General features: G+C 42.1%; 2 protein-coding genes across 3 annotated transcripts in view; one reads left to right on the forward strand and one right to left on the reverse strand.

Moving 5' to 3' along the window:
- The window catches only part of LOC126995921 (carbohydrate sulfotransferase 13-like), a 27,897-nt gene that overhangs the window by 10,235 nt on the left and 162 nt on the right, over positions 1 to 17,500 (reverse strand). Inside the window, exon 1 of one of the 2 annotated variants that reach the window (XM_050855821.1) lies at positions 17,210 to 17,500. This exon is cut by the window's right edge and continues 162 nt beyond it. In XM_050855821.1, coding sequence (XP_050711778.1) covers positions 17,210 to 17,500 — 291 coding nt within the window. Of the gene's footprint in view, positions 1 to 5,816; positions 5,916 to 17,209 lie in introns of those variants that run through there. The other variant, XM_050855820.1, reaches the window with a different exon arrangement.
- Positions 11,688 to 17,500, forward strand: part of LOC126995923 (dehydrogenase/reductase SDR family member 4-like) — a 35,404-nt gene continuing 29,591 nt past the window's right edge. The window contains exon 1 of the mRNA XM_050855824.1: positions 11,688 to 11,799. Within this exon, the coding sequence (XP_050711781.1) occupies positions 11,744 to 11,799 (56 nt within the window). The 5' untranslated portion in view covers positions 11,688 to 11,743. The remainder of the gene's footprint in view (positions 11,800 to 17,500) is intronic.

Consider the following 17,500-nt stretch of genomic DNA (forward strand, 5'->3'; position numbering starts at 1 on the left):
ATTCCGTGAGCCTGTAATTTAAGCAACAGTCGTTGCTGAGGAACTTTGTCAAACGCTTTACTAAAATCAAGATAGATTACATCATAATTTTCATCTCTGTCTACCGCCTCAAATACTTTACTGTAGAAGGACAAGAGATTAGTGAGGCATGACCTACCTTTCGTGAACCCATGCTGCGAGTTATGAATTAAACTGTGTTTCTCTAGATGCTCCCGAATGTTCCTGGCTATTATGGACTCCAGCATCTTGCCTATAGCCGATGTTAAGCTAATTAGGCGATAGTTTGAAGCAGCCGACCTATCCTCCTTTTTGAAAATCGGCGTCACATTAGCTACTTTCCATAAGCCGGGCACATAGCCAGTATTTACCGACATCTTAAAGATGTCGGTTAGTGGGCCACTGATTACATCACCTAATTCCTTAATACCCTCGGAAATATCCCGTCAGGACCTGGCGACTTATTCCTCTTAAGCTTATATATCTCATCCTGAACTACTTGCCTGGTAATGATTATATCCCTCAGTTTATCGCCATCCCCGCCCTCGTACACCTGAACCCTTTCCGGAATAGTCGTTCGATCCTCTTGTGTTAATACTGAAAGGAAGTAGTCGTTCAACAATGTGCTCATATTTTCGTAATTTTCTTCTAGCTCCCCTGTGTTTGTTTTTAGCGGTCCAATTTTCTCCCGTGTTTTTGTTCTGTACATCTGAAAGAAGCCCTTAGGATTACTTTTCTCCTCATTTGCTACTTTGATCTTATAATTCCTTTTTGCTATCCTGGTGTTTTTCTTCACTAATCTAGATAGTTCGACATACCGGCCCCTGAGATGTGTCTCACCATTCTTTATTTTCTGATAAATTCTCTTCTTTAACCCTATCTCGTGTTTTAGTCCACGAGTCATCCACTTGGGGTCATTGTTTTCTTTTCTAAGTGTTCGCTGTGGTATATCCTGTCCTTGCCCCTCTACTATTACTCTAACTAAATTATTGTAAGACATTTCTACCTGGTTCTCCTGGCTCTCCAATCCGCAGTTCTGGCCCTCATGTATCCGTAAATTATCCCAGTTTATCCCTTCAAGATGTCCTCGAAGCCCCTCGTAATTTGCTCTTCTAAAATCTGGTACTAACACTGGGTTTGGTTCGCGGGTTAACGCCCAGTTTATGCTACAACGAACCGTTCTGTGGTCACTGTTTCCTAGCTCTCCGCCCACCTCCAGCTCATGTAGCAAGTTTCCATTATTAGTTAGGACTAAGTCTAATATGTTATCCCCTCTGGTAGGCTCAGTAGCTACCTGCTTAAGGAAGTTATCTTGTATAACTTCAAGAAAATCCTCAGCTTCCAGGTCACCCACTAGGTCTTCCCAGTCTATATTCCTATAATTAAAGTCCCCCATTACGCAGACATTTTAAAATCAGTCCTGCTGGAGCCGCAGTGTAAATAATGAATGGTAATTACGAAACATGAAAACTATCCTCCTCCATTTGTGATTCAGATAATATATCCACAGACAAGGTAATCAAATACACTAAAATGATGATGATAATAATAATAATAATAATAATAATAATAATAATAATAATAATAATAATAATAATAATAATAATAATAATAATAATAATAATAATAATAATAATAATAAATAAAAAAAAAATAATAATAATAATAATAATAATAATAATAATAATAATAATAATAATAATAATAATAATAATAATAATAATCACGATTGCAGCTGTCATAAAATAAACTATTATATTTAAGAAGTCACTCCTTTAACTTACTATGATGTCAGTAACCTTTTGTCAATCTTTCAAAGTTTGTTCCCTCAACTGAACAAATATATTATATTTGTACTTTTAAACAACATACTAACTGTACATACTAGATCTCGTCACCATGCTGAGGTTAAGCTTTATTGTGACTTCTGCTGAGTTTCTTTATAGAGCTGCTCTGTCTCGAACGTGTGCTTTAATTTTTCTACGAAAAATATGAGTTTTTAAGTAGGTGGCAGGAGCCGCATAGGTCTCTTAAAAGGCCCTCATGCGACTCCGGAGCCGCAGGTTGCCGACCGCTGCTCTCAGGGGATCAAGGGGGCCAAATCACCCCCACCCCCACCCCGTAGATAAGAAGATAATGTTTCAGCTCTGGTGAGGTGCGAGTGTTGGCTGCCTTGGGATGATGGCTGCTCCGCCGCCCGCGGCCGCGTGGGTTCCCACACATATATCATTACAGTTTTCAAGGTCGTTTTGATCTCTGCACTCTTTTTAAGGGGGTTTGAGGGTTATTAGAATACATGTATGACAAGATAAGAGCAATTGGATAAGCAGGTGATGAGAAATATCGCCGAGTTAAAGTAAAACTAATCACCAACAACATTCTTAATATAACAAACACTCAGGTTGTTCCAGGACTTAGTGACCACGACATACTCATCATTTACGCTGACCTCCGACCGAGTAGACACAAACAGAAACCCAGACAGATTTTCCTTTTTTCAAGGACTGACTTAAGACATGATCAAACAAGACCTAAATACCTTCAGCACCGACTTTTTTGCGTCTGACCCAAACACCAGGAATATATATATATATATATATATATATATATATATATATATATATATATATATATATATATATATATATATAATTTTATTTTTGAAGAACCTGTTCTTCTTAAGTGATATATAAAAAAAATACAGTTAAACTGAACCATAATGCATAAAATTTAAGCACAACTATGTGTGTCAGAAATGACTTTTTCTGCTTTGTCAATGATACTGTTGATTCAATGCAGGAAGTGAGTGAGTTTTTGTCTGGTCTTCTGTCCCATAGTTGATCTTTTTTTTACCTAGATGTAGATGAAAAAGACCTCTCTCTCTGACAGTTTTTTTTCAAGGTGCTGAAGGAGTTAACAGACATTATTCTCTCTCTCTCTCTCTCTCTCCAGTCCCCAGGACCCAAACACAAGACTTCCTTCCACCAACTGGAACAACCTGAAACACGCCATACACGCCTCAGTGAACAGACACATACCACAAAAACACTTTCTTGCAGGTACACACTCCCCTGGTTTTCCAGGGATCTACGCAGACAACATCGCAAGAAACAAAGACTCTGCAGGCGCGCGCAGACATACAACACCACAGATAATTGGACCGCCTACAAAAACCACCAAAAGACATTTGCCAAACACATAAAAGTAGCGGAACGCAAACACATAGCAACTTACCTCGCAGACAACGTAAGAAATAACAAAAACTATTTCAAGTTCTTTAAGACGCGCAAACATGACACTAACACGATTACATCACTTAAAGACAACACTAACACATTAGTAACCAGCCCACAACACAAAGCATAAATACTCAACACACAGTTCCAATCGGTATACACACAAGAACACAACCTGACGCCAAACATGCCACACAGCCCCTTCCCCCCCATAGCCCCCCTTGACATCACGACTAACGGAATACAGAAATTACTGGAAGGACTCGATACAACCAAATCCACTGGCCCCGACAACATTCCTGCCTTCATTCTTAAACCCTTTGCCCCCATCATTGCCCCCATCCTTCAGGCCATATTCGCCCAATCACTGTCATCCACCTCATTACCCTCTGACTGGATCTTGGCAAATATTAATCCTTTATTCAAGACAGGTGACCGGACTGACCCAGCCAATTATCGCCCCATCTCACAAACATCGATTCCATGTAAAATTTTCGAGCACGTAATACACAAACACATAATGAATCACCTTGACGCAAACATCCTTACTGACTCACAACACGGCTTTCGACCTAAACGCTCATGTGAATCGCAACTCATTACTACATATCACGACATTACGAGGCTACTTGACCGACGTGACATTAAACAAGTTGACACTATTGTTTTAGATTTTGCCAAAGCCTTCGACAAAGTCCCGCACAAAAGACTGACATTAAAACTGAAATACTACAGTATTTCAGGACCTATTCTTCACTGGATCACTGCATTTCTTACTAACCGGACTCAACGTGTTCTTCTTGACGGATCTTTATCTAACACTGTCCCTGTCTCTTCAGGTGTCCCTCAAGGCACCGTTCTAGGTCCCCTTCTTTTCCTTCTGTACATTAGCGATCTTCCACTGACAACACCTAACTCTTCCACTAAACTATTTACCGACGATAGTTTACTGTTTAGAGCAGTAAAGACTACTGACGACTGCAGACTACTGCAAAACGACTTGGACCCTCTCGAGCGGTGGGAACGCACCTGGCAGATGAACTTCCGACATGACAAATGCAAACTTTTAAGGTTCACCAGAACGCACAGCCCCATCCATCACACTTACACTTTCCACAATTCAAATTTAGAATCAGTTCACATACACAAGTACCTTGGTATCCATCTCTCAACAAACTTGAAATTTAACACCCACATAGACCATATCAGTGCCACAGCCAACAGAACACTGGGGTTCCTGAGGAGGAATTTACATAATTGCACACCTGACATTAAACACATAGCTTATGACACACTTGCGAAACCAACACTGGAATACTGCTCCACGGTGTGGGATCCTTACACACACAGAAACATTGATAGGTTAGAACAAATCAACACCAAGGCGACTAGGTTCATTACAAACAATTACACTCGAACGCCGGGAATCACAACACGGATCAAACAACAGATAAACATGGACCCTCTTCACATACGCAGACAAGCACACAGACTTACACTTATGTACAAGATCACAAACACTCACATTGACATTGACCCACAAACATACCTACACAAGGCAAACAGTCAACGTACTCGTAACATACACATCCATAAGTACCAAACATATCACACTAACACTGACGCATACAAGCACTCGCACTTTCCACGCACCATACGTGACTGGAACAGCCTCCCTCAACAGATTTTAGATTGCGGTACAATAGACACATTCAAAAAACAAATACACTCACTTGTCACCACAACACACTAACACTAACAATTACACTTGATTCACTTCCCTCCCCTGCACACTCGGCTCCCCCGTCCCCCCCAACAGCCAACAAATATGCGTGTTATGCACCTTCTTTGGTGCCCTGCGCATTATTGTCCAGATCCAGATCCAGATTGATTTTTTTGTGTGATAGCTTGAATATTTATTACATGCAACAGCTGATTTTCACCCACTGACGAACTAACCAAGCGCATGTATACCACATCTACTGTCGCGACGGAACAGATGAAACGACCTGCTGGGGTCCTGCTTTTGCCCCACACCATGTACTCTTACATGCTGGGGTCCTCCCCACACTCCATACTCTCACATTCACACACACAATTTACACATCCTTTCATCCACTTCCGTCACTGCCTTGTACCCGCCTTCCCCTTTTTCCTCATCTTACAAAGTCTTTCGTTCCCCCTGATCCATTCTAGCAGCCTGCTGCACATCTGCCTGTCTCCCTCGATGTAGAGATGCACTCCGACCCCACCAAAAGCATCCTGTGGGGGTGCACCAGCCAAGTCCAGGAAGCTCACTATAGTCTTGGGTCTTTGCCACACCCAACTTTCATTCTCGTCACCTCCGTCCTTAGTCTCCTAATTGTTTCTCGTCTTATTTCCGATATCCGCCAGAGTTTCTTGGGCGTCTGGCAAGCCCAAGCATAGCCACGCGTGCTCTTTTCCAAACCTGTTTGATCTGCAGGTATTCACCTTGGAGCACTTCACCACCTTGATCAGCGCCTGCTCGGCGTCCCTCCTGGGGCTGTGACCTCCTCCCTGGGCTACCACCGTGCCTTCCTAAAAAGCACCTTCCATACTAACCTTTAGCCTCTTTCACAGTGGCCGGTGCACTAAGCTGTCAATCTGTTGGCGCGCCGTGAAATACGAAACCTGTACTTGGTCGCAGGCGTGCCCTTATTCCTCGGAGAGTTTTCTGCTTGCTGATTGGCTGAGCATGCGCTGGGAAAGTAGCATCTTTTTTTTTTTTTTTTTTACCAGCAAAACTCAGGTAATATGAAGCAAAGCTTACTTACTAACTATCGTTTCTCGTGCATATTTATGTTGTACTTAATTAAAATGAAAGAGTAAAGAGCATGAAGCAACTTGCAGGCAACTCTTGATTCGTTAGTGTCCGTCCTCCAGGCTGGCAACACAAGCAGGTTTTGGGTGCTCGCTTCCTCTAATATTACTTGCTTTTAGGCACGCTAACGGAAGCGGCTCAAACCTAGGCTCAAAGGTCCGTTTCTCGAAAATGTACGTATTCCTGCTGCTGCTGCTGCTGCTGCTCTCTCTCTCTCTCTCTCTCTCTCTCTCTCTCTCTCTCTCTCTCTCTCTCTCTCTCTCTCTCTCTCTCTCTCTCTCTCTCTCTCCGCATATTTTCCTACATATGCTACGTGTGTGTGTGTGTGTGTGTGTGTGTGTGTGTGTGTGTAGCACGCGCATCTCACATCTGAGAGGTACCGCGATCCATTCCCGCGGGCGGAGAGGAGACGGATGGGGTCTCTAGTATAACCAAATCCGTACCCGCTGTCTCCCTGGGTTCCGGGTGTAAGGCCCCAGTCACACATTCACGACAATGACTCCCGGCGCCCTCCCGACATTCAGACCACGCGCTGCCAGTTTTGGAATGTCGCGCTGCCAGACGTACGTAACGACCATCGTAAGTCCATCCCCTTGAGTGCCGACCATAGCCGATGTCGAAACGACGTTGTTACGACGTCGTTGAGATGACATCCGACGGCCGTAGCTTATTCGCGACGGGTGACAGATATCGGGGAGGGCCCCGATTGTTTTGAAAATGTCCAAAACTGTCGGCGTGCGGCCCGACGGTGGGAGGCGTGGTTTGAGTCGGGAGAGCGCCGGGAGTCATAGTCGTGAATGTGTGACTCGGGCTTAATGTCTTGCCTCCCGGGTAAGAGTGTGATTGTTTGTGTGTGTGTGTGGGGGGGGGGGGGGTTGTGTGGGTGTGTGGTTGAGTGTAAGGTTTCAGGCGTACCCCGAGATCCATCACTTGTTGGGGGGATACACACACACACACACACACACACACACACACACACACACACACTGACACAAGCAGGGTTGGAGTAATTGTAATTTAACTGAAGTGTAATTAATTACAGTATTATTGCAATTGTAATTGTAATTGAAAATGCAATTATAGTAAGTAATTGTAATTGTAATTAAATAAAGGATGAGGTAATTTGTAGTTTATTTGAGATTATGAAATGGAAGTGGTACTTGTCGAGCTCCATTAGGATTGATGGGTTGCTTATAAGACTTAAATTTGCTGGTGACAGTCAGGAAGTCGGAGGCGGCCGCTCCGCCACTAGTTGAAGAACCTTCCTCCAAAACCAGTGAGGGTCAGTGACTTCAGTCCTGCGCCTACAATTACGCTGGCTGCTGACACGCTGCGCTGCTTCTTACGGTTAGACGTGTAACTGTGAAGTGATGAGATGTAGCATGCGGGCGATGTTCACTATGTAATTGTAATTAAATTTGTTTTGACGTAATTGTAATTGTAATGTAATTGCTATTTCCAAATGTAATTATAGTTATAATCGTAATTCAAACTTCCTGAAAGTAATTATAGTTGTACTTATTTTTTCAAGTGTAATTACTCCAGCCCTGCACACAAGGCATATGTTTACTTGAGTCGCTCCTTGAACTCATCTCGCGCGGCCGTTCACGTCAGCGGTGCAATAATATGCTGAAAGGACCTTCAGCCCCGCCAAGGAGACTATAAATTATTTCCTTAGGGTGGAAGTGGCCAGAAGAGGAGGGCGGAGAGGGGGGCGGAAACAACAAAAGTCGTTGTTGCCATATGATAGCGCCTGTTTGCCACCACACTGATGACGTTTTATTGTTTTGTTTTTTAGGAAATTAAGGAAGCAGTTCAGGGAAATAGAAGGAAGACAAATAAGCTCGCTACCCATTTCCTTCAATATATATATATATATATATATATATATATATATATATATATATATATATATATATATATATCTATATATATATATATATATATATATATATATATATATATATATATATATATGTGTGTGTGTGTGTGTGTGTGTGTGTATTCTTAGGCGCTTCCACCTTACACATCAGCTGTTTCCAAAGGCCGAAAAGGAGATCAATCGAGTTCTAATGAGTGTTTTGTTTTAGGTTTATGGTACAGAAGAAGGGTTAAACTACCACCAGGGGCATAAAACTACCCCTTGAAATGCCCAAGACTCCTACGAAAGCCTTATCATATGAGTGCTTGGGCGACGAAATGTTTAAGAGTATGAAACATTGTCGGACGCCGCTCACATAAACCATTTCTAAAGGCCGCTAAGGAGATCTGTCGGGTTCTAATGAATATTTGTTTAGGTTCATGGTGCAAAGGAAGGGTTAAACTAGCACCAGGATCATAAAACTACCCTTGGAAATGCACCAAGACTCCTACGAAAGCCTTGTCAGATGTGTGCTCGGGCGATGAAATGTTAAGAAAATAATTATGATCGATAGTTTCCTTGATCTCCCCTCTCCTCCCTTGCCTTGACCCCACCAACCACATGAACAGCGTCTGGCGGGCTTTGTTTTGCTGTTATTGCTTTTGTTTACGCCCTTGAACGTCCTCCCTCGCTGCAAAATAAGTAAATTATTAAGTAAATAAATAAACATCAGCCACATCATCCTCTGAACAGGCGTCACAGCTCTCTCCTTTATCGTAACAGGTATCTAAACCTTACTACGCCATGAGCAACATTTTATCCTCTCGTCTCGAAACTGACCTTTCCTTTTTTTTTTGGATTAACGGAGCAGCGTTATTTTGTGGCTGTTTTTGTAGTTTTTTACCTCTGAGTTGCCTCCCTTCCTGGAAAAAAATAAATATCTAGTACGGAGGAGTTCACAGTTTCATATTATAGTGGATATTCGTCACTTTATGAGCCTTTGCATCCTCACAACTATCTTCATCATCTTCATTTCTCCTCTCTCCAGCATCTTCATCTCTCTTCTTCCCAGCATCTCCATCTCTCCACTTCCCAGCATCTACATCTCTCCTCTTCCCAGCATCCTCATCTCTCCTCTTCCAAGCATCTTCATCTCTCCTCTTACAAGCATCTTCATCTTTCCTCCTTCCAGCATCTTCATTTCTTCTCTTTTCAGCATCTTCATCTCTTCCTTGCATCTTTTTTTCTCTTCTCCCCAGTATCTTCATCTCTCCTCTTCTCAGCATATTCATCCCTCCTCTCCCCAGCATCCTCGTCTCTCTTCTTCTCAGCATCTTCATCCCTCCTCTCCCCAGCATCCTCGCCTCTCCTTTTCTCTTCATCTTCATCCTTCCTCTACCCAGCATCTCCATCTCTCCTTTTCCCAGCATCTCCATCTCTGCTTTTCCCAGCATCCTCGTCTCTCCTCTTCCCAGCATCTTCATCTCTCCTCTTCTCAGCATCCTCATCTTTCTTCTTCCCAGCATCTTCCTCTCTCTTCTTCCAAACATCCTCATCTCTCTTCTTCCCATCTAAATAGCCTAACTGATGTATCTGATTTTTTCGCCATGAACAATATTTTGGTTAATTAGACATCACAGCTTGACATTATAGTGGACATTCAACGCTTTATAAACCTTTGCAACATCACAGTTTAAAATAATAATAATAATAATAATAATAATAATAATAATAATAATAATAATAATAATAATAATAATAATAATAATAATAATAATAATAATAACAATAATAATAATAATAATAATAATAATAATAATAATAATAATAATAATAATAATAATAATAATAATAATAATAATAATATTAATAATAATAATAATGATCCTGGTCATGAGATGTTTCCCAAGGCAGGTCTTTATAATGTCAGTTCCTTTGAAGTGAAACAAAAGAGACAGATCAAACAATACTCTTCATGAAACAAGATATGCTATTCCTTACATCTTGCCTGCCACAATCCTTCCATGGACCCTTTCACTGCTTCAGACACTCGTCCATTCTTCTCTTAATTCACTCAGTCCCAGCAGCAGCCACTCTATTCAATTTCTTCCAGTCCTCTCAAAACACATGATTGATTGATGTTTTTTTTTTTTTACATTAAGGATGCGGCTCAATGGCAAAAAAAAAGAGTAAAAAAAAAAAAGCCCACTACTCGCCACTCACACAAAAGTAAAAAGTAAAGAGTAGCCAAAAGGGAGGTCAATTTCGAGTGGAGAGATGTCTTGATACACTCTTTTTTTAAAGAGGTCAAGTCATAGGCAGGAGGACATACAGACGAAGGAAGACTGTTCCAGAGTTTACCAGTGAAGGGGATGAAAGAATGGAGATGCTGGTTAACTCTTCCATATGGGGTTTGGACAGTATAGGGATGAGCATGAGTAGAAAGTCGTGTGCAGCGGGGCCGCGGGAGGGGGGGAGGCATGCAGTTAGCAAGTTCAGAAGAGCAGTCAGCATGAAAATATCGATAGAAGATAGAAAGAGAAGCAACATGGCGGCGGAATTTAAGAGATAGAAGGCTGTCAGTAAGAGGAGAGCTGAAGAGACGAAGGCCCGTACCAAGAGTCATGAAGGTCGAGCCGCGTACCTTCCCTTCGACAATGAGGCTCGGCCTCAGACCATGCCTTCAATCCTTACCACAAGTCGCTCGGGAAGGTATATGCACATACACACACTGCAGCCTACTTTTCACCTACCAGATCTAATGCACACACACACATGCAAACACACAGTGCTATTCATGGAGGTATAATACCTCCATGGTGCTATTACAGCCATAATATTGTCCGTTTCATTCCGTCTGTCCACTCGTGAACGTATATGTGGCACCTGCGCATTGTGAGTTTGTGATTACGTGAAGATCATTTGAATGTTTGTGTATACAAAAAATCCTCAAACCATCGTATATGAACCGCAAACAGAAGATTTGCATCGATAATATACCATACAAGGACACAAAGAAACAACTTTGTTTATCAAACAGTATTGTTTGATCATACACGAACGATCTATAGCCTTTCAGATGCTCATATTTCATCTCATTAAGGGATATAAAGTGACTTTCGACTCTGCAAGTGTCTATACTCAAGGAATTTTGATGTTGCATGTATAAATAACATGAGTAGCCTAATATATTCGAAATAGTTTAGCATCGCATTCAACAGTTATTATTTATTATTTCATGTTTTTTTTTTCCATTATTAATCGTTATTTGCATGCAGTAAATTATTAAGATACCCTTTGTTTGCACTTGCAGAGCCAGATGTCTTAACTGAAATGAGAAAGAATTTGAAAAACCATAGATCGTTGGAGAATGTGAGCCACGAAGGTTCCCGCCTGGCTGGTTCCTCTGTGCTTTGAATGCGCGTGCTGTTGTTGTAAACAAGACAAACATATTCGCTGCAACTATAATATATGACTTTCCAATTAGGGAAAATATTTTATCAGGTTGTTTTAACTGAACCGCAACTATTTGTCACGCCAAACTTGGAAAATAAACATATTTTTCCTCGAAGGTCTGAGGGAAGACACGGGGTAGACCTTGCCTTCCCTTCGTCTCTCCCGCAGACCTTCGTTCCAAAAATGCTAGTGACTATAGGTACGCACCATCCTTCCCTTCGATCTTCGTCGCTAAACCTTCGTGACTCTTGGTACGAGCCTAAGGCTCTTCGGCCCGTACCAAGAGTCACGAAGGTTTAGCGACGAGGCTGCCCTGGCGTCCCTTCTTCATTACCAGCATCCACGGCAGCCATGCAGGGGGGAAGACTGGCAGGCAAGGTGGCCATCGTGACAGCCTCCACAGATGGGTAAGGAGGCTGCAGGACGAAATGAAGATGCTGAACAAACTAATAACATCTATGCTTCTTCATTACAGCCTATCATCTAATTATCTTACGTAGTGTTGAGTGATGATAATCCAGGTGGCAGACTAGAATTAGGAAAGGAATACAGGATGATTGAGAAAAAAGGTGGATAATGGGTAAGGATGCTGTAAATCTTGAAGGGAGGAGATGAGGACGCTGAATGATGCTTTTTAACGATGTTTAGAGGACTTGGTTACTGCCTGCTATCTGTTTGTGCTGAGTAATGATGTCATGCAATGATAACCCAGGCAGTAGAATAGAATGAGGAAGGCAGATGAGGAAAAATTGCTTCAAAGGTGTGTAACTTTACCCATTTTATGCTAGTTATCAAGTGGGTGAGATGTCAGTTAAGTAATGGTGAGGTAGCAGAAAGGTAAAAGGAAAAAAGGAAGAATGGGAAGGAAGGAATGAAGGATAATAATTGAGAAAAGGTGGATAATTTCAACTTTCAGCCTCAAAGAACTCAACCCTGTCACCCAAATTATGCTTGATTATTAGATGGTCAAAATATCAAGCAAGTAATGATAACAAAGGTAGCAGACTAGGATAAGGTAGAAAGTAAAGGGAAATTGAATAAAAAGGTGCATAATTTCAGCTTTCAACCTTAAATAACTCAAAGCTGTCAATCAAATAATGTTAGATTATAAAACAGGTGTAGTGTCAGGCAGGAAACTTAACCTGTACAGAAATAATGAAGGCTATCAAACAAGGTGGATAATTATAGCTCTAAATGATGATAGGTATTGAAGGTTGGGTTGTGTCCTGCCTCTGTATCATTTAATTTGTCTGTTATGTGTAATTAACCTATAAACTGTGACTTATCCTAATTAATTTCGCATGTGTAATTAATCGGTGTATTATGACACACCTTTATTTACCTGCCAAGTGTAACTAACCTGTCTTTGTTTAGCCTTTAATCTGTCAACTCATTAGGTATATGTATTGCTTTTGTCACTCCCTTATTTTATTATTCTCCTTCCTTTACTGTCACTGTCTCTTTTAGTTTCCATATCGACATTTGCTCATCATGGGAACTCTTTTTGGGTCTATATAATTTTTTTTCTTCCCCTGCGCCTCGCTTGCGCCCCCCCCCCCTCATGAACCTGTGATGCCCTCCAGCCACCCACCCACCCCCCCCAAAAAAAAAAAATCAGTCTTGTCAAACTTCGCTCAGACTGACAGGGAATAATTCATTCATATACACCATAATCATCCTGTTTTCAAACAGCATCTTTATCTATATTCTATACAGTTTGGTGTCCAGGTCTGCCCCAGCACACACACACACACACACACACACACACACACACACACACACACACACACACACACACACACACACACACACACACCGAAGTTTGGTAATAAGGGATCAAATGTCAGGGTGGAACAAAGAAACAAGTGGCATACTACAGAGAGAGAGAGAGAGAGAGAGAGAGAGAGAGAGAGAGAGAGAGAGAGAGAGAGAGAGAGAGAGAGAGAGAGAGAGAGAGAGAGAGAGAGAGAGAGAGAGAGAGAGTCGGAGGGACAATAATACTGATTCCTGTGTATCTTTACAAGTCCATTGTTTTTATATTCAAAATACAGAAATGCTCAGTTTTAACTCGATAATAAATAAACTATAATAAATTTACTCTCTATTTAAATTAATTATAATAATTAGCAATAATAAATAAACTATAATAAATTAAGTATGATAAATTAACAGCCTGAAGCTTACCCATATTTTACCATATTGAGCAATGAACAGTCATGCTCACATATCTTCAGGTAGTGTCAGCAGAGCGGGTGGCTGCGTTCTTTCTTACTACTCCGCCATTGTCTTATTTACATGAAGCTTTCAAGGCCCACATTCTCAAACATCTCAGGGCTTTCACACTCACATTTGATTAAGCTTTCGTAGAGGTTGTAGATATTTCCAAGGAGCCCAGTGATAGTTTGATGGGGCCTCTGCACCATGAATGTAAGAATCACTCAATCTCCTACGTGCATGGTCTTTGGAAATACTTGTAAGAGGCGAAAGCGTCAGAGAATACAAGCCAAGATCTTATTCTATTTCAGCCCCTAAGGCACAGCGCAACCAGGCAGGTGTTTAAAAAGAGACTCATTCTGGCCAGAGTACATTGACCATATTCTTAATGTTATCGAACTCCCATTACGACTCTTTTCCAATGCCACAGGGAAGATTAACTGGGTTTTCTTGGGTGATTTTTTCCCGTTCAAGGTCCAGAAGTCACGTAAAAGTGTCACAAGGATCACAATACAGTCCGTGAAGATCCCAGGGACTTCTGCAAGAGGCTTTTCAAACAGCCAAACGGAGGTGCCGATACGCTTAAGGATTCATGCTCCGGTCAGCCAAGGCCTCAGCTTATGGAGTTATCTCTGGGCGGGGTGGCCATGGCGATGTACGTGTGGGGGGAGTACCCGAATATATCGAAGTCCGGGCGGGGAAGTTCTGCCAGGGACTCCATCAGCTTTAGCGGCACCTTCCTGAAGTAAGCCTCGGACGCCGTGCTTGTGTCGTTGTAGCCGTCAAACCTGAGACACATAGAGAGGAGGTGAGGGGAGGGCGGCGGCGTGGAGGAGGGGAGTGACCTAGCATTGCTGCGTCCAGGCGGCGGCCCAGCGGTCAGGAAGGCCAAGACTGTTGCAGGCTGGTAACAAAGGGTGTGGGAGGGGTTGTTATCCGCTAATCCAATGAAAGGAAACGAATGCCCAACACAACAACAACAACAACAACAACAACAACAATAATAATAATAATAATAATAATAATAATAATAATAATAATAATAATAATAATAATAATAATAATAATAATAATATCATTATTACTATTGCTATTATTATTATTACTTTACTATTATTATTATCATTATTATTATTATTATTATTATTATTATTATTATTATTATTATTATTATTATTATTATTATTATTATTATTATTATTATTATTATTATTATTATTATTATTATTATTATTATTATTATTATTATTATTATTATCATTATTGCTATCATTATTATTATTATTATTATTATTATTATTATTATTATTATTATTATTATTATTATTATTATTATTATTATTATTATTATTATTATTATTATTATTATTATTATTATTATTATTATTATTATTATTGTTATTATTATGCGTTTGTTGTTGTTGTTGTTGTTGTTGTTGTTGTTGTTGTTGCCTCACTTGGACGCGTGGGTGCGGGCGGGCCGCAGGCGGTCCTGGAGGCCCAGCTCCCGGATGACAAACTCCTGGTCCTCCGCGAGGGTCTCCACGTGGGCGATGACGTCGTAGTCCAAGTGGCAGGGCTCGCAGGCAATCCAGAACGGCCGCCAGTGGTTGTTGACGTGACTGTTCATTTTCCTGCAGGCGAATCAAGGTGTTCAAGCCGCTGTGCTTGACATTATCAGAAGCTTGCAATTATTAACCGAGGAGTCTAAAATTATTGCAGTTAACTCAGTGCTGTCCATGGGAAACTTTAGGAGTTACCATGATTTCCTTACCCTAATTTCCTTACGTCATCACGAACTTTTTAAGAAACTGCGTGAAGGTTGGGTGGACCAAACCGGTGGCATTGTGGCGATCGTCGGCGGCTTTCTGCAGTTCCTCCGGCGTGTAGGGCAGCGGCTGCGCCTCCGTGTCCTTGTAGGAGTGGGCAATCTCTTGCTGCTTTCTAATGTAGGGATCATTTTGGTCCCGGACCCGAAGCATCTTGTCCCTGAGGGAAAAATCCAGGACAACACAACTCAGGAGGTGGACTGGTGTTGACAATGATGAGTAACCTACAGTTTGGAGTTCTGATTTCGCTTTGCTATGAAACTTTTTTTTCCATTTCGAATATATGGAATTGTGGATATCTTTGGATCCAAGACTGATCCATTGAAGCTGCCATATTTTACCTTTTCCATCTATGCCAAGTAGCTACCCATTGATCGACCTGTCTGTTACAGCCATGACAACTGTGCACCCATGGAGCAGTGCCTACAGACTTTCACCTAAATCTGCGGTGCCGTGGGTACGAGAGCGATATTCAAAACATATAAAAGTATTAGTGGTGGGCGTTGGTCAAGTTCTGTGAGTGTAACAAAAAACAGGCGCACAGCAGCCTCACCGGTAGGCGGACAGGAGCCGCTCGAAGGGGTGGCGCACGACGATCAGCCTCATGGAGATGTTGAGCATCCTCTCCTGCTCCGTAGCGGAGGTGGGCGGCGAGTACAGCTCCCGCAGCTCTGCGCGAATGTTTATTTTTCCACCCGCCTTGCTTGAGGCCAGCAGCAAGTTCTTGGTCCACGTAGTTGAGCCCGCCTACAAAGCATTAAACTCTATTTTCCATGCATGACTCCATTTGTGTAATTTGTCGAAATCTTATAGATATCAACAACAATCCAAGCTATCATCCAAGCTATTCATGATTTCAGCATCATCAAAAATATTTATATAACTGTGTAATTCTTCCTACCATAAATAACACAGATAAAAGAATACATGATACCGACCGACCACTTTGCTTGACAGTCACTCCCAGGCGAAAACTGCGTCTCCTGTAACGGTTCTCATCTCTCCCTCCAGTTGTTTTCTATCCAGTTTGATACTGTCGCGTGAATTCCTCCAAATTCTCTCAATTTCCATTGAGGTCTTTTGTGCGGCACCTTATCAAATGCTTCCTCTAAAATACAGACAGACCACCCAACATTCTCTTTTTTATTAATATCAACCGCTCTGGTGTAAAAGCCTAGTAAATTTCTTGCACACAAGCATCCCTCCCTAAATCCATGTTGTCTAGCACTTCCAAAAAAACTTCACCCATCTTTTTCTGATAATTTTCTCACAATTTTCAAATTACACAGGTTAAGGATGCTGGTCTGTAATGAAATGGGTCTTTCTTTCCACCACTTTCATGCAGTGTGACTCCATTTATCATCTATTATTCAATAATAATATATAATTTAGCGAGGGGGCGGCCATGTTGAAGACCTATTAAACCTTAAATTTGCGGCTCCTCCGAGTGACGGTGCTGACCCTGCCTCTACCGCCCCCACCCACCTTGAAGATGGGGCACCAGACGACGCCGAGTGGTGCGGCCCACACCAGGCTGCGACGCGGCAGCAGGTCGAACTGGAAGGAAGGTGGTTGGTGCGGCGACATGCCTCCCGCAGCCTGTCCCGCCGCTCCTGCAGCACCGCCACCCACGCCGCCCGCGATTCCTCCGTCTGGTGACAGTAAAGGCGTTATGGCAACACAGGAGAAAATTTTGGTTTGTAAACACAGATGTTTATTATGTATGTGTATTGTTTGTATAAACTTCAAAACTACACATAGGGATGACCCTTACCCACATGCTGTTCAGCTCCTGAATGGCGTCCTGCTGGTACAAGACCTGATTCCCGGCGCGAGGTCCGGTGGGCAACAGGTATGTGTGCTGGGACGCGCTGCGAAGGTGGAGACTGAAAGGGTTACGGAAGGTGTAGTGGTGCTGGTGCAGCGTCACGTGTGCCAGCAGCAGCATCACGACTACCGCTGCCGCCCTCAGTACTGTCAGCACGCAGCCCCGCTTCCCTAGCTTTGCTTTGAGGTCTGATCTCAGCATTGTGCTCGTGAGGGCAGCATTCATCCTCCATCCATC

Source organism: Eriocheir sinensis, chromosome 9 (assembly GCF_024679095.1).
Source record: "Eriocheir sinensis breed Jianghai 21 chromosome 9, ASM2467909v1, whole genome shotgun sequence".
In the NCBI taxonomy this organism is placed as follows: Eukaryota; Metazoa; Arthropoda; class Malacostraca; order Decapoda; family Varunidae; genus Eriocheir; species Eriocheir sinensis.